At 32.0% G+C, this 18942-nt stretch overlaps 1 protein-coding gene and 1 long non-coding RNA gene across 2 annotated transcripts in view; one reads left to right on the plus strand and one right to left on the minus strand.

Moving 5' to 3' along the window:
* LOC124354310 (tuberin-like) lies at positions 1-10149 on the plus strand. The gene is made up of 5 exons (XM_046804665.1): positions 1-307; positions 4247-4366; positions 6812-6952; positions 8727-8897; positions 9534-10149. The coding sequence occupies exons 3-5, from the start codon at positions 6836-6838 to the stop codon at positions 9729-9731; spliced, it is 486 nt and encodes a 161-aa protein (XP_046660621.1). The 5' UTR covers positions 1-307; positions 4247-4366; positions 6812-6835; the 3' UTR covers positions 9732-10149.
* Positions 9366-18942, minus strand: part of LOC124354312 — an 11233-nt gene continuing 1656 nt past the window's right edge. The window contains exon 2 of the long non-coding RNA XR_006921671.1: positions 9366-9727. This is a non-coding gene — a long non-coding RNA (uncharacterized LOC124354312). The remainder of the gene's footprint in view (positions 9728-18942) is intronic.

The raw sequence follows: 18942 nt of genomic DNA on the forward strand, positions 1-18942 counted from the left end.
TCTTGCGTAACCCTTGTGGTTCCGTTCGATACACTGAGTTCCTTCAGGTAAAGTGTTGAAGTTTTGACACAATTGTTGCAGGTCGGAGTTATCTACGTAGGTCCTGGTCAGGCTAACAACGAAGTTGAGATCTTGCGTAACCCTTGTGGTTCTGTTCGATACACTGAGTTCCTTCAGGTAAAGTGTTGAAGTTTTGACACAATTGTTGCAGGTCGGAGTAATCTACGTAGGTCCTGGTCAGGCTAACAACGAAGTTGAGATCTTGCGTAACCCTTGTGGTTCTGTTCGATACACTGAGTTCCTTCAGGTAAAGTGTTGAACTTTTGGAAATTAGAGAATTCTACTTTTGTGAATATTGCTCAACAGTTTAGAAAACCAAAGTTGTAATTTTGTTGTGGGATCAGTTCATTGCTGACAATTTAAGTTTTTTTAATATAATACCCCAACTCTATAAAGATAAAAAAATCTTAACTTTTTTTGTATGAATTACAGAACTTCAAAATTTAAATTTAATTGAATTGAATTTAAATCTTATTTAAGTATTTTTTAGTTGATTTGTAACAACAAATATAAGTTTTTTGTTATTAAAAGTAGATATTTAAACCCTTTATCTGGAAAACAATTAATGGCCATTTGGTTTAACCCTTTGCACTCGAGAGTAAAATTTTTGGTCACTACCAAAAACTCGGGCCTCTATTCAACAAGTATTGGCGAAAACCTTGGAGTCTTTTTTATCAATTTTGTAAAGGTTTTGTTAAAAAGTTGTAACTTTTTTATTTTTGCAGTTATAATTTTGGTTTTGTTTTATTTGTCATAAAATTCTATATTAAAGAAAAATATATATTTGTAATTACCTTATTTTTAATACCTTTTGTCAATTATAAAAAAAAAAATTATTGTAAAACTTGTACAAAAATTAACATTTAGCTGTTATAACTGAAAAAAATTGCATTGGCATTATATAAACTATTATTATTTCCAGGTTCCTTACATAATAATTGTAAACATGCACATAAAATTTCATAAACTTGCCTCTATAAACAAAAATGTTGTAGGCAGTTTTGTAATTTCCTACAATTTCCCCAAATAGTGAGTTATTTGTCAAATGATTGAATATTTACTTTTTTATACCTTTTTATGCCCGTAATACAGGTACTTTGGGATTATACCGACCGCACCAGTATAAAGAACACAAAAATATAAATTTATAGAAACAAACATGATAAAACGAAAAAAACAACTCTTTAATTACAAAATTACAACGATTATCAATGGGGTCAGATTCCGTTATATGCCCCCAACGCTTAAACCTTTTTAAATGAACTTAGAACGTTATAAAATGATGTAGTTGAGTAACAGAACTAACATTCCATCAATCAACAAGCATTTCCAGCATATTGTGATCAGTATTTTTGTCGCTGTTATCTTATCTTTCTCGAGAATCCCGATTACGGCAGGCCGCGCGGCATCACATGATTATTTAAGTTTTTTGCACGGTACATAATTGCCTTTCCATTACACTTCAGTTTATATTTCTGATCAGCCCCTCTAGAATTTGATATTTTACTGATAGGTACTATCTCGAGGGATGTTTTTCTTTCGTTGACATCAGCGCGCTGATAGCGCCGGAGGCACTCGCATTTTGGGTGGCGGAGTGTGACCAAGAATAAAAACAAGTTTTGTGTGTTTTTTCAATAAAGAGTTTAGTTTTTGTTTGGTAATGTTTGTTTTTGTTGAATTTTTGTGTTTGGAGAAATGTAGGGGTAACACGGAAGTACAACAAAGCGACGCACCAGCTGAACGGGCGGCGAGACACTGCAATCACGTTATCTACTAGACCGCTCGACTTTGACCTCTGTCTGAGGATGGGGAGGGGTTTGCTATAAGACAATTCCTGTTTTATATTGACTAAATATTGTTCTACGCTAATCTAGTAATCAGTAGGAGCAAAATGTCAAATAACGATTCATATCTGGGTGTGGTCGGTATAATCCCAAAGTACCGTAATACCTCCCTCACTTTCACTTTTGGCATCGTCAGATGATTCCGAATCTGATATGTTACTGACAGAAATATCACTCAGATCGTCAACATAACCTTATTGACTGAAATAACTTATCAGAATAAACATAACAATGAAGGTCTCAGCTGTTGAAGTTTGGATCAAATCAGCTGACGAAAATGGTGAAGTTGACAAACCTCTACAACACAATGTAAAACTGCAAAATCACCGCTATAGAGTATAAATAGTCAATAGTCAATAGTCAAATATTCTTTATTCAAAAACATATAGTACATTTCTTACATTAGAATAGTGTCAAGTTTCAATAATATAAAATAAAGACTACATCCAAAACTAAATCTAAAACTCAATTGTTATTGTTAAAAAATACCCTTTTCAAATTCCTCTATAGAGTACAAAGCTAAACCTGTCAAAAATGCTTTTAACTTTTTCTTAAATATATTACATTTTTTTTTTTTTAATTTCTTCTGGTAACTTTTTCAAAAATTTATTTCCTGCAAATGTTGTTTTTTTTTGTAGAACTCCAGACGGTAACTTGGAAAATTAGACTCATTTTTGTGTCGTGTATTGTACGAGTGAATAAAATAATGTTGATCCCTTAGTGGGTTGTATCTTAGGAACATTATGTACTCATAAATAAATAGCCCATAAACGGTCAATATTTTTAATTCTTTGAACTTTTCTTTGACAGAATCATTAAAATTCAGATGTAACATGACTCTGACTGCTCTTTTTTGGACTTTCAATATTTCCGTGAGGTTTTCCATTTTTGTTGTTCCATATACACAAATGCCATAGGCTATGTGAGACTGGATATGAGAATAATAAATCAATTTTAAAGTTTCCAAACTACACAAATTTAACATCTTTCGAATTGCAAATAGGCCTGAATTTATTTTGTTTAAAACCAATTTAGTATGTTCATCCCATGACAAATTACTATCAACCAATAATCCTAGAAATTTTATCTGATCAACCCTCTCAATTACACTGTCATTAATTTCAATATTTAAATCTAAAATTTGTTTGGATTGTTTTGTTTTACTACGTTTTTACAACCAACAACTATCCAGCTTGCGTATATCACAAATTTACCGCATTTGGATAATTTATAAAGCCATTATAAAGGATTTACCAAACGTCCGACGTTTCGGACGTCCGAGGTTTTGGCCTAAACAGCAAACGTCTGAAATGTCGGACGCGCGAGGTATTAGCCAAAACAACGATGTCCGATATTTCGGACGTCGGAGTGCAAAGGGTTAAAGGTTCTTCCATTGGCAAGTGACTATTCATTTGTTTATTTTTGCATTCAAACTTTTAATAATGAAAATAGCTTTTAAATATGTCATGTTATACATCAGGTAGAGAAGGTTGTTTTTTCAAATTTAATTTAGTGTCACAGTTTATTGAATAATAATGTTTATTATTTTGTCTAGAAATATGTAGCAATACATACATTGGTTTGTTGGATGTGCTCGTCTGATTGAGATAACGTCTAACAAGGGAGATTACCTTCTCATTTTTATATGAAGCATTTTGTCACTGTGTGCAAAATTCCTTTCTCACTAAGAGCATCTATTTACAAATCCTTTAGTTTCTTTAAGAATTTCTTTGTGAATGTTGTTAGATTGTTTTTGTAATACAACTAGTATTTTTTTTAGTTTTTGTTGAGTTTTGATTTTAACAAACTACATCAATGTTTCAGTTTTTAAATTTACTATTCTATAATATTAGTTTCATGATGAACTTAGTTTGTGTATGTATATTATATAGATGATATAAAAACAGTTTAAATTTGTTGTTTTTTAATACAAAATTGTAATATTTACTCAAAATAAAAGAAGTTAAAAATATAATATTTATCATATTATTAAACAAAGAAACATTGTGTACACACTGTATATTTGGAAAATGTTAGTGATATGTAGACACGCATATTTGTTTATATGTTTACGTTATCTCTAGAAATTTTAGATTTGACAATGAGTTTCAGCTGTTTTATGCACTCAAATATCTTATCACAGATCACACTTGATATTCCACAAAACAATCCGCTGGTGGTGGCATCTTTCCAAGCTAGAATGCCATAGATACAGGAATAGAGTGTACATGATAAAGTGGTCAAGTTCTCATATCTAATTAAATCCAGTCGTTCGCATAGAAGTAAGGACACTGTCATATCTCTATTAAGTTTTACAACTGAATTTTGGCTTTGTGTTACAGAAGTTGGGAACATTGGTGCGTCTGGCTGATGTAGACCCTCAGAATGTCTTCCTCGGAGGCCTCGAGAGGACAGGAAAAGATGGGAAATTTGCATACACATGGAAAGATGATGTTACACAGGTATATTTGCACACAATTTTTTATATAAAGTGGTAAGTAATAGATATATCTACAGAGACAAACATTGAATAAGCATGTGATGGAACTGTAATGTTCTATTGAGTGATTTTATCAAAATGAGTAATAATTTTAACAACTAAACTATTCATTCTCTATTTTAAAAACTTCAAAGGAATCTCACTTTATAATATTTTTGTTTCAGCTAAGATTTTATAGCTCATAAATTATTATTTTCTTAGTAATTCAATCTGAGATTATTAAATTGTAGTGGTAAGATGCACTAATCATGTCATATTCGCAGAAGATTTGAAGTTAGATGCCCAAATGAACGAATCAATTTCAAGAGCCTGTTGAAATAAATAACAGAGAAAAGAAAATATAGTTCACTCTCATAAATTCAGCCTAATGTGGTGGTCGGCTGATCCGGATTTTAAAAAATCCAGATTTACTGGAGATTGGTATCACTCATTATTTTGCAGAGAAATATGATGATGTGCTGCAGAAAATAATGGCATAAAGTGTTCACTGTAATATGTAAAGACAACGAGCTTGTTTGAACATTTTCTTTATCCGCTTCATTTTCTTTAAACTTCCCTCCATCGATTTCTTTGGACTTTTTGCTATCATGTTCCAACAGAACCTTCCACAATGGAACCAATGACAAAGGAGTGATTTCTTCCCATCCTTTAGCTACCCACCTAATTATATCCAACATGTCAATTTTCTTCAATGTACTGATCTAATCCTCATCATTATCTATTGCCGAAATTAAATAATTAAGAAGACTGTGGTGGTATTTCAACTTAATCAAGTTTTCTTGATCCATAGGCTGGCAGATAGCTGCCACATTTGGAGAAAAAAATACAGATTTGATATTCTAGTCTTTTAATTTGTTAGCCATTGGGTATGTTGAGGCATTCAAAAAAATAGATTTCCTTGGTAAATTGTTCTAAGATGTATGCTTTTCTACTGACAGCACAAATTCATTAAAAAACTAAGTCTGAAAAATTGTAGAATTCATTCACGCTTCTTGTTGGTTTGTGTACCAAACTGGCAACACGTCATCTTTCTTTAAGTTTTTAAGGCCTCTAGGTTTTTTTTTTTTAGGCCACCATAACCTGTTCCTTGCTTTTTTTGTAGCCTAAGGCTGAAGCTTTGTTTTTTTTTTCTAAACAACAAGCATTTTTGTGGGCAGCATTTTGGCTTTTAAAATCGATTAGAACTTTATGGAGTTCGGATTAGTGCAGTCCGAATTTCTGAGAGTCCTCTGTATTTAACCCTCCAACTGCTGCTATCTATATCACTTAAAAGTAATAGCCCATTTCCAAGCATATGACTTTTACAAAATTATGTTTAAAATACAAAAATTTGATCATATATCATGCATTGTGCATAATTTTTTTTCAGAAAAATACCCTATATAAGGTAAAGAAAAATCAAAACACACCATATCTTTCTTTAGTTAGATTGTCTTATTGACTGGGAAAGTAAAAAAAAAACTTTTTATTGATAAGGTGTATTATTTTAATGTATTAATAAATATTCCAAAAAACACAAAAAGGTTCAAATTCTATTCTGAATAAAATTAATGTAACAAAGCTTTTTAAACAAAATTTTGAAAAAAATGAAAGTCAGCTGATGCAGGCATGCTGACTGATTCAGCTGACTTGTATTTCTCATACTTCTCATAATCTTCTGAATTATGGAACCTTAAGTTCCATCAGTGCATGGAGAAATCTTTAATAAGTTTATTTTACGAAGAATGCAAATATTAAATAAACTGTAGCACAGCAAAACAAAAAGATATCACAGTGTGGCACGAGCACCTTGGTCCAAGTATATCGTGTTGTGCGATGATAGTATTTTGAGGAGTTACATACCATTGATTTCCTGATGTACTTTCACCATCTATGTCGACTGTCATCAGTGATATACAACTGAAATTACTAACTTTCTATCAAGTTATTTAAACTGTTCTAACCTGGAACATTCCATTTATATTTACCTATAAGTTATTTAATGGGCTTTATTGCAGGATGAGAGGGAAAGTTAAGCAACAAGACTAATCCGATTACAATAATCATCTGAATGCTGCACAGAGGTTTTATATGTCATAATTGCAATTTTCTTTTCTTATTGTTTAAAAAATTGATAATATTTCATTTATCCACTAACAATAGTTGATGTTTTCTTTTCTAGACAAATACAAGTAAGTGTTTATCAGTGTTAGGTTGTTACATCATATTAACTTCATATGTTACCAAGTTATAGATAACGTCCAGTTTTCTTGTTCAAGAATTCCTTACTTTAGGCATTGGCACTATCAAATTATAGATCCATTTTAACACAAGTGCAGTAATAAGTGTACATTACATGGATTGAATAATGGTCTGGTAAATCAATTTATTAATTTTATTTAGTTGTTTAGAATTTTACTGTACACAGGTGATATTTCATGTGGCAACATTGATGCCGAACCGGGACACCGACCCGAACTGCAACGATAAGAAATTGCACATCGGCAATGACTATGTAACTATCGTGTACAACGAGAGTGGGGAGCCTTACAACAGAAGTACTGTAAAGGTGTGTAAAATTGTTGTATGATAATTTTTTATCTTTTTCAAGCTTTATATGTGCTATCAGTGTTTATAGAATTATAAATTAGAATTTAATAAATAATAGACAAGAGCTTAGACTTGTTTTAAAGGTTACATCAATTGTGTGGGTGCAAAATGACAGTTTGAGTAATCACAGTATATATATATATATATATATATATATATATATATATATATATAGTTGAACTTAGGTAATTCAAAACTCAAGGTACTAATTACAAATTAAAATTATCCAAGATTTTAAATTATGCAGACTTAATTATTGTTTATGAATGTCAAGGAAATCATAGAAGTTTGATTTAGCCCAAATATGAATTTAAAACATTTGAATGATCAAAGTTGGATTATATATTTAGTAATAAAGTTTAATTATCATAGCAAATAATTATTCTAGTCTAATCACCTATTTATCCAAAAATAGATTTACTTGTGCTGACAATAGCTCAAGTTTAGAAACATCTTTTTGATAGTTTCTCTGCAGAATACTCACTGATTTTTCTATTTCATATAAGTTCTTCTAATATATATTTTAAAATTTTTAAATGGAGACCACAACTTAAACGACAAATTAAATGTCCTGTATTATAGTTCTAATTGCTTCAGCTGATGGTTTGGCAAGAATAATACAGTTTTATTATAATGGACTGGGACAACAATTGTCATTTAAACGTAGAATATTGGCAGTCAGTTTTCCTGATTTTGAAGAGTCATTGCAGCTGTTATCCGATTTATGTTTCACGGTGATACACATATGTTAATACAAACTGCTGAATTTGGTATCTATTTATAGTTTTTATGCACAAAGTACGACAAAAATATGTGTTGCCGATTAGTAATTTGTGTCCTCCTGATCATCTTGTTATCTACAGATAAACACAGCAGATTTGTGGCAATGCATGAATAGAAATATAGAAAATATGAATTGCAAGCAAAGTATTATTTAAAAAAAAACTAAGATAATTTATTATTAAGATTATTTCTTGATGGTTCTCAAACATAAAGCAAAAATATTTTCTAGCAATCTGTAATTTGCATAGTAACGATCAGATAATTAGCAAAGCGGTAGATGCAAATTAAAAAATCTCATCAAACTGTTCTCTGATCAGAATATCTATTGAAGTTATAGTGGATTCTAGACTTAGCTTTGATACATCTCTACTTTACTGCATTTCCCAGACACTAGAGAGTCTTTAAAATGCATAAAATAGCAATTTTTGAGACAAAAACAATAAAAAAACCTGAAGCTTGACCATAACTTAATAGTTTCTGTGCGGACCATATCGGCAAGAAAATGTTTAAAACAGGATTTCAATGTACTAAAAACTAAAAAAATCCAACTAAAATTAACAATGAGTTTCTTATAACCTTAAAAACAATTCCCTAAAATAGTCGAGAAGAGTTTTTAAATATCTCATATGTTTGTTGTGAAGAGCTTAAAACAATTATATTTCATAAATGCTGTATTTTAAACAAATTTATATACCTTAAGGTTCACCATCAGAAACGCAACATTCTATACTTTAGTTATAGTTCTGATTGATAAATGTTATAGCTTTGAATTAACACATTAAAATATCTTCTGAATTTATTGTAAGTAAGAAAAATTGGAGCACAAGTAGTAAAAGAACCAAATATTTCAGGTAAGTAGCTCCCTGACAGTTCAGCACTGCTAAAAAAATATATATCTATGGTAAGGATTGATCCCTGTGGAATACCAATGATTGTTTTCTGTCCCACAGTGTCAATTCAACTATACATGTGTGGTGGTAGAACCATTGGATCACAACATCAATTTGGTCAGCATAAAGGCGAAGGAAGAGCTGGTGCAGCATATCGGTCATTCTGAGCCCAAGCTGGTCTCGGACCAAAGTGTTGGATTAATGGCCAGACAACTGGCACTGCACTCTAATGTAGGTATCCTACTGTTGTCGATTTGACAAACTAAACAATGACGTTGTGTAATCTTAATGCTCCACCCACTTTCTGTTTTGCTATATAGTAGGATTAATTAAATAGTTTATATAGAACAGTTTTGACAAAAACAAATTTGTATTAATAATAACAAGTTTTAACACTTTTTAAAACCCCGTCCTTCTATTATCATTAGTGTATACCTAAAACAGTGTAATAAAAACTGTTTGTTTCTATCGACTCCATCTTAGCATACAACTGATTAGGAGGAGACTTTCAAGCCTGTTAAATGCAATTTGGATGAGGAGCCTCCTCTGATTGATGAATGTAGACAGTCAAAATATGGCAATTCACTGTAGATAGTTAATTGTGACTGATTAAGCCGTTCATTATTTCCAGTCAAATTTTGCTATATTACATAATTATTCTACATGCATAATAACTGATTTAAATTTAATAAAAGTATATAACTAAATATATATTTATTTACATAGTGATCTTGTGTCACATTTATATAAGAATAGTAGTTGATATCCAATTAATGCCATTATTGTCATGTACGATTGATTATACATGGAGAATGTTCTTGTTTTTACTGAATTGTTCAATTAGATTCTGAGTATATGATTGTACAGCTGGCATCACGGGTGGCGTGCTCTCTCGGCAAAGAGGGCTGTGATCCGTACACCTCTAACTGGCTGGAACGGCTGCGCCAGATCAAACGGATCAGAACCAAAATACTGGCTGATATTGCCACGGCTTCGCCCCCTTCTGACAGCCATATTCCACCTGGGCGACGGATCAACATGGATGACTTCACAGAATATGCCTAGGACACAGACTTGTGATCAGTGGTGAATTTAAAGTGTAATTGTTAGAGTAGAGTTTTACACTACACCAGAGTCAGATCTCTCCGTGGTAAATAACAATTAATGGTATAGTTTTTATAATTAACGTGAAAAGACAGTTTTTACCCAAACTGTAATTTTGAATCCTGCCGCTGCAGAATATAGTATAAGATAATTATGAAGTATGAGTGTGAATTATTTGCTTGGATGAAATATGTTTGAATGTGTATTTTTTACTTTTAAAATATCATTATTCTTGATATAACATCTGTACAAAAGTACAAGAGGTTTTTTAAACATAAAATTAGGCTATGTTCTTTGTTTAGCGTACTCCTAGAAATGAAACATCATAGACTGATTATTTATATTTTTAATCTAAATAAATATACTGATTTGTCACAGATATAGTGATTTTATTTACCTTTTTGTAATTTATCATCTGCCATTGTTGTCATTTGGTATGTGTGATCAAACAAGGAGTCAAGTGATATGTGTCAATTTGGACAGTATTGCCCATACAACTGAAAGTAATACTTCCTGATGGAAAATAATATGTTTAATCGGTAGTTTTGCTGTAGCAAAGTTTAATGTTGTAGTCACAATCTTTTAGGGTACACTTCCTAAACACAGAAAAAGAACAAACAATTTTTTGGGTCACTTCACAAGGAATTATAGACATTTGCAGTAGTCATTTTGGGCCATTTTATAATCAGGCCTAATGGAAAAGGACTGATGATAAGGATTTAAAATATTTGTATAGTAAATATATGGAATATGACTGGAGGGATTAACATATTTTTTATTTTGAACAACATGAGTTAATCTTTCCACCATGTATGAATTTTTATGGAAGAAAGATTAATTTTATATATTTTGGAATTAAAAATATGTTACTCCCTCTGGAATGGTATATAAAATTTGGCGTTTTTGTTTTTAATTAAAATACATACTTATAAAGAACCTATGTTGATTGTTTTTTAAAGATACAATGCGCCTTCTGATTTTCAGTCTGCTTCCTGCTACGTGCTTGAATGTACAAGGAGGAGCGCACTCGCTCTTCCCCACACTTGTAGTCCCCTTGTCCAGCCTTATCACTCCAGCTCCTCAATTAGTTCCTCTCTTCCTTTACTATGCATTTGATATCTCCGTTCTTGGCTCTTATCATAGTTAGTAATTACCATATGTACAAGTGTCCATCAACAAGGGAGTAAATCCACAAACCTAATCTTTAAAAAAACAATTAAAACTAACAGAAAATAACAAAGTAATATAGATTAATTATTAGTAAGAATAGACTTCCCAGCTTATTTGATCTCTGAAAGCCATGAACGATCGTTTAAAAACTTCATAAATGTTACTATACAGTAACAAAACTTTGTTATTCTGTATATTGGAATAGTTATATCTATAAAGAAGATTATATTCTTAAATATCATTATGAAATGTATAATTGAAACCACAACCTCCCTTGCTATTTGGATTTTATCCTTACTACATAAAAAAGAGTGACTCCATACAGACATGATAAACCTGTATTACGAGTACAGTCTAAATTTGACTTAAAATAGTAGTAAAGGAATATGTATTCCTGCCGGTTTAATCAAAAAAGGTAGATTTCTTTGGAGGGCCAGCCATTTTGAAACGTCAAACTAAATATGCATTACGTCGTAAGTTTGCACCAATGTGGGTAGTCACCATCTTGAAACCTTTTATTGGTTGAGAAACTAGACTTTTATTGGTGGAGAACTTATCCAAGTAATGTGTAAGTATTTTGAATTGGCTAGAAATGATAACATTTCACCACTAATTCCACAATGTTCCTGTATATTATTCTATACTGCACTATTTTAATTAAACTATTTGCTAATATAGGCACAATATTACAGTTTTTTTAAAATTATGTAATAATTGTCAATTTTTATTATAATTACACTTTTTTTACATCTCTTAAGCTGTAAAGTTGATAGATGATCAAAGTTTTGGAAAAGGAATAGATATTTCTCGCTTTTTATTCATGTTTTATTCTGTAAAGTTTTAAAAACCAGGTTTAGCAACATTTTGCTATCTCACATTGTTTTGCCAAACTTCAAGTTTTGTTTACAAATGTTAAAGCTTATGTTCAACTTCATAAAATAAAAATATAACAAGACGTGTATATATTTATTGTTTTAAAGACAGCAATAAATACCAAATACTTGATGAATTGGGTATAAAAATATTTGTTACGAATTTCTAAAAGAACAACAAATCTTGAGTGTCCAATTAAGTCTAATGATTTTAATGACTACTTCATTAATGCACCAACAGAAATGAACATTAACAAACCTATTGATGTCATGGGAGCAACATTACTTGTAAATCAAATACTTACATAATAATAATTTAATAATGCAAAATAAAACATTTTTTCTGGCAAGCAATAAACTGAACAACAGGTAAAAAAGATTGTCAGTAATTTAGCACATCTAATAGTGAAGACATATATGGGTTTATCAAATAGAATAATCAAAGAAATCATTGATTTTATAATTAAGCCATTGGTTTTTTTTCTTGTTCAATAGAGCCTTAACTGAAGGTGTGTTCCCAGATGTGTTAAAATTTACAAAGGTAATACCAATCTATAAGAAAGGAAAAAAGTCTGATCCATCAAGTTACAGACCAATATCATTAATCCCCGTAATAAGTAAAGTTTTTTGAGGCATGTATTAAAGATCAATTATATAATTTTTTTTGTTAATAATAATTTGCTTTGTGTTGAACAGTTTGGTTTTATACCAGGTTTGAATACAATTAAGGGCCGTTGAATGTGTTATTAATTATGTTTTGAACGGTTTTGAAGATAAAATATTGACATGTGCTACTCTGATTGACCTGACCAAAGCTTTTGATTGTGTCTCTCATGAAATATTATTGGAAAAATTGCAATGTTATGGTTTGGGGGGTGTGGAACTTGGCTTAATGACATCCTACTTGTGTAACAGGAAACAAATGGTATATCAAAATAATGATGGATCTAATTTTCAATTAATTAAATTGGTGTTCCCCAGGGATCTGTATTGGGACCATTCCTATTTTTAATAGCAATAAATGATTTCCCAGGTAATATACCATGCAAATCGGTATTATATGCAGATGATACTACTTTAGTTTGGAGTGGAAAAGACATGAGAAAATTGCAAATAGATCAGAATGTATCAATGAATATTGAATATTGCAGAGAGCTGGTTTAAAACAAATCATTTAAATATAAATAAAAAAAGACAGAATCAATTATTTTTTCACTAACTAAATTAACTGAAGCAGAGTCTATTAAACTACTTGGCCTATACTTAGACAGCAGTTTGAAATGGGATGTACATATAAAATACCTTTGCAAAAAGCTATCTAAAATCATTTATTTACTAAGGAAAACTTAAACTGTGTGTTAGTGGTGATTTGTTGATCAATGCGTATTATGCCTTTTTTTCACTCTCAGATTGTATATGGCGTTACTTTATGGGGAAATAGTACTTATATGGAACAAGTTTTTAGATGGCAAAAATATGCTATACGGACCATAAAAGGACTGGACAATTGTGAATCTTGTTTTCCCATTTTCAAAGAATTAAAAATAATGACACTCCCATGTTTATATATATATTTCTGTCTAGTAAACGTAAAAGAAAATTTGCATAAATATAAAATTAGATCTGATATACATAACTATAACACAAGAAAATAACTTATGCCCTAGATTTACTACCTGCTAGACTTACAAAAACAAAATAACAGCATATTTTGCATGAAAAATCGATTATTTAACAAATTGCCTCAATCCGCTCACACTGTCTCTGTTTAATAAAATTCAAATATTGCTTGAGAAAGTGGTTAAAGGAACAAGTTTTCTACAAGGTTGATGACTATCTAGCTACTGATTATGGTAAATTTAAGGACATCTTTTACTAATTTTTTAATCAAAGTCAAATTCAGATTAGATAGTTAAATGTATGTATTTTAATGAATTTTTGATGTAGTGTATATAGTCTATTCACTGTTCATTGTTTTAAATTTTATTAGTTTATGTTTTTTGTGTTTTTAAACTGTTGTCTAATTATTTATTCATAAATGTATGTCTTTTAGTTCTATTAATAATTTACGTTTTTATTGTTGAAGCTATTACAGTGTAGTTTATATAGTGTTATAACTATTTATAATGTTTTATATTTGTTTTAATTTTCACTTAAAATATAGTATGTCTTTTAATCTATTGATAATCTATGTTTTTTAATGTTTTTAAAACTATTACAGTGTACTGTATATAGTTTTGTAGCTATTTATTATGTTATTCTACATTTATTTTTTCTATATTTATTTAAACCTTCATTCTAAATTATAGTAGTTACCAACAACTCAACAAGCAATAAAAAGTAAATTATGTTGTATTGATATTGACGAAATCTATTGCATCACTGTATGATTAGATGATGAATAAAATCTTGAATCTTGAATCTTGAATCTTGAAGCATGAAATAGTGCTCTGCTACTATAGAAATAGCCAGATCTAGGGTTCAGAAGGATTGAGAGAGATAAAGAGCAGGTGGGAGACACAGATAACTTTTTCCTGGTACCCAGATTGGAGTGGAAGTGGCCAGTGGACTGCATTACCACAGGAATGGTAGAAAACAGGGAAACAGCAAGCAATAGAACAATGAATTTAAAAATAATCTATTAGCGAATCAAATTTAATGTCGGTGTTGATTAAATAAACAGAATGTTTTATGATTTAACAATAAAACTGATGTATTCATTAAAATACAATGCGTTAAATAGAATCATTGAATTCAATCGGATATTAGAAATGATTGAGGCATAGATGTTGTAGGATTAATAAAACAGAATTATAATTTCAATTAACACTAGAAATGGCAATGGTATCACTCTGTACTGGCAGCTCTATTTCAACAGCCAAGCAGAGATTTTTTATAAAATGTAAAACAATTTCTGAAATTATATTTGTAAATATTCTATTGTGCAACTGTTTAGCAATAAGCTTTACATAAAAACTGTAAATACGAGGGGTATCCAAAAAGTAAGTTTCCCTGTTCTGTAAAAAGACGCGTACGTAACACAGCGTGCAGCTGTGGGCGGGGATATGTAGTGCGGTTCGGTTGGCAACAGGTGCACCGGTCACTGGCCCATTGTCACGCTTCTCAGTCAGTTACTACCCAAACATCATGGAGACTCCACTGCGTTCTGCCGCCAGTTGCGAAGTCCGTAGTGTTATTCGTATCTTGACCGCCAAAAACGAAACTGCCGTTGAAATTCATCGTCAGTTGTGTCAAGTGTATGGTGAACATGATATGTCCGTTCAGATGGTCCGTCGTTGGCGTGCAATGTTTTTGGAAGGAAGAGAAAATGTTCATGACGATGAGCGTAGTGGCCGACCGGCCAATTCTCGGCAACCTGACGTCATTAATGCTGTACGAGCAGTTATTGACAATGATAAGCGAGTGACTCTCGATGAAATTATGGATAAACTGCCGTCAAGTGTTGAAGTTAGCCGGTCATCTGTGCACAATATCATGACAGAAGATCTTCAGCTTGCAAAAGTGTGTGCAAGATGGGTGCCTCGCTTATTGAGCAATGCCCATAAACAACAACGAATGGCTGCTGCCCAGTCTTTCTTGCGATTGTTTGACGATGAAGATGAAAACCTTTTCAGTAGAATAGTCACTGGTGGTGAAACATGGATTCACCACTCAACTCCAGAGACCAAACGCCAGAGTATGGTGTGGCAAAAAAAAGGAGAGGCAGCTCCTCAAAAAGCCAAAGTTTTTGAGTCGGCAGGAAAGGTAATGGCTACAGTTTTTTGAGACTGCCGTGGAGTGTTATTGATTGACTATCTTCCTCGTGGCGAAACCATAAAAGGTATTGTGAAGTTCTCACCAGACTTCGGCGGGCAATACAGAATGAACGGCGCGGACTTTTGTCGCGCACGGTTCTGCTTATTCAAGATAACGCCCGACCACACGCTGCTTGTGCAACAATGGAACTTTTGAGGAAATTTAAGTGGGATGTTTTTGGTCATCCTCCATACTCACCAGATCTTGCGCCTAGCGATTTTCATCTGTTTCCGGAGCTGAAAAGACACCTTGGCGGTCGGCGATTTGCCAACAGCGATGACCTTCAAAATGAGGTGGATACTTGGCTTAAAAATTTGGCGGGTGAATTTTGTGATGCTGGAATAAAAAAACTACTTCCTAGATACCAAGAGCGCTTAGAAAGGGATGGTAACTATGTAGAAAAATAAGGTATGATGTAAAAAGTTGAATAAATGTGTTTCAGTTATTTTTTTGAGTCTTTTTAACTTTTTCATAATTAATGGAAACTTACTTTTTGGATACCCCTCGTATATAACTTATTCTAAATTTTGTACTGACACTAAAAATATATAGTTATCCTGTTATCTTAAAATTTAATTGTTACATGGCTTTGTATGAAAAAGCGTGCACAGTTATTTATTTATTTTTTTATCTCTAAAGAAATAATATCTTTCATGAGTAAACATAATCTTATGACTTCATTTATACTTATGTAAGCGTGACAGTTAAAACAAAAACAAAATGGAACACTAAATTTGATTCTTAGCTTATTTACACGTGTAAAATATATAAAAAATTTCATATTTCACTCAAGAGTCACTGGATTCTACACTTTGTTCACGGTTTGAACTGGTCTGGTATAGTATTCAAGCAGATGGTAGCACTTATGGTGAATTCCACAATTACATCCAAGGAAAAAATTACTGGTTTTCTTTTTCATGTTTTTACACTCACAACTCCCCAGCGACAGTTCATGTTGGGGAATTTTGCCAGTTCATGAGCAAGGACGAGAACAACACCAGGTGGAACAATAACTTCTCTGTTTGACTCACACAATTGAGAGAATACTTACTAGGAGCTACTTGGTCAGTCAGTTTTACCTCAGTATCAGAATAAATTTCATCACCACTAGAAATACTCATAGGATGCTCCAAAACAAGCTCTCTGGTCACTTAATTGGTCTCTAGTTTTCATCCATAATGAACAACTAAAACTATATAACCTAATAATGCTAAACCACAGTAATAACAACACTAAAACTCTATAAAATACATTTCTCCACAAATACTATTGGAATCGTAACTCCAAACACAAAACCTGGCATTTGTTCACAGTTTCACAACATGGCTGACGTGTATTCCGTTCCTGTCAACTGTCCATTGAGAATGATGTTTTTATTGCAAACAAGGAAGTGGATAATCAAAGTAAGAACAATTAATCAGTATTATAGCTTTGCCAGAAAATATAAAATAAAAAGCATTTATATGACCTTAAATGTCTAAAATATAAATAATTATACGCTACTTTGACAATGAATATTCGTCGTTGCCAAATCAGACAGACCTTTGGTGACAGTCATTCTTTTCATGCCAGCTGTAGGTTTAATTATAATGTATATCCATGACTTTTCAGCAGTTAACAAGTTTCTCTCTTTCTCTAAGGGTCATGATGCCAACAAAATAAATGTTGAAGGAATCTTCTTGACTTTTAGTTATTGATATCCTTTATTTAGATTTACACATTGACTAATCGGAATGACAAAAATGGTGTTGTAAGGCAATGGTAAAACATTTATTTCTCACTTCTAATGAAACTTGCAAAATTGTGAACTTTCTCAATAGGACTAAAGAACTAGATATAAAAAGTCATAATTAAATTATATGACATTAATCAGTCTGCCTAGCAACAAAGTGAAATTTTAATTTTTTGTTATCTGATCGGCATGGCAATGAAATTTTCATTAGATTGTTTGAGGAATTAAACTAAAAAACACAATATAATGTACACAGTTATCACAATAAAACAATGTTGCATAAAGAACAAGGATCTATAGTTAATTAAGTCTTTGATATGTAAATGATGTATTAATTATGAAATATAAAAACTAAATGAGTCTTGTTTTATGTGAGTTATTGTTTTGTACAAATATTGTTATCTGTAACAATATCTGATCAAAAAGAATCATCCGATTTAATAAAATCATAACTATTCTGTTTGTTGAGCTAAATGCGCCAACACGTACTGTTGAAAAGAGTATCTTTTAAAGTTTTATATGGTTCTCGCTAGGTAGCAGCAGCGCGCTTGAGTGAACGCCTACTTCATTTCTAGTGAAAATGGCATCTGCACCACAAAAAGCGTTTTGTGTTCTACATTTTTCGCATTGTGAGTCTGTAATAACTTGTTCAGCGTGACTTTCTTAATAAGTATGGTGTTGATCCTCCTACATCACAGAGCATTAGACGATGTTATGCACAATTTCTAGAAACAAGTTAACATATCTCGATATGCTTGAGAATTATCTTTTCCCCCAATTGGAGACTGATTCGAACGACTTCATTTACAAACAGGACGGGGCACTGCCACATTGGCATCTGGCAGTCCGGCAATTTTTAAATCAAAGAATTCGTGACCGGTGGATCGGCCGCACTGGACAAAATGACGCATCCTTACATTTCTGGCCCCCAAAGTCACCGGACCTTACTGTATGTGATTTTTTCTTGTGGAGTTTCATCAAAGACTCTGTATATGTGCCTCCGCTACCAACAACAATGGATGAGCTGAGGAATCGCATTACAACAGCAGTGGAATCAGTAACTCAGGACATGCTCGCTGCAGTGTGGGATGAATTTGAATACCGCATAGACATATGCCATATCTAAAGGTGGACATATTGAACACCTTTGAAAAGGTATGAAAAAAAACTTTTTGAGTTTCCCTTTCAGCCAAAAAAAATAGTAATTGTATATGTTTACTACTGTTCGAAATATAGACAGGCCAAATCGGATGATTCTTTTTGATACACCCTGTATTGTATATATATATATATATATATACAAAGTTTAGCTTAAGAAATAGGAACAAGTCTTGTCTAAGAGAGTTCATTTATGAGTGCTCCTCAAAACGTATTGTACATGAATATGGTTAATTGGGACACAACACAGGAAGTTGTAACATCAATTCTGTTATAGCAAATCTTGCTTTTATACGCTACTGCCAGGTTTATTTGAGGCACACAGAGCCGCTCCACAGTCAGCACAAATATAATGTATTTCTTGCCCACCTTGATCAACTTCAGCAATATCTTCATTAAGAAACTGCCATCATAATTTCCTGAT

The sequence above is a fragment of the Homalodisca vitripennis genome, chromosome 2 (genome assembly GCF_021130785.1).
Source record: "Homalodisca vitripennis isolate AUS2020 chromosome 2, UT_GWSS_2.1, whole genome shotgun sequence".
Classification (NCBI taxonomy): Eukaryota; Metazoa; Arthropoda; class Insecta; order Hemiptera; family Cicadellidae; genus Homalodisca; species Homalodisca vitripennis.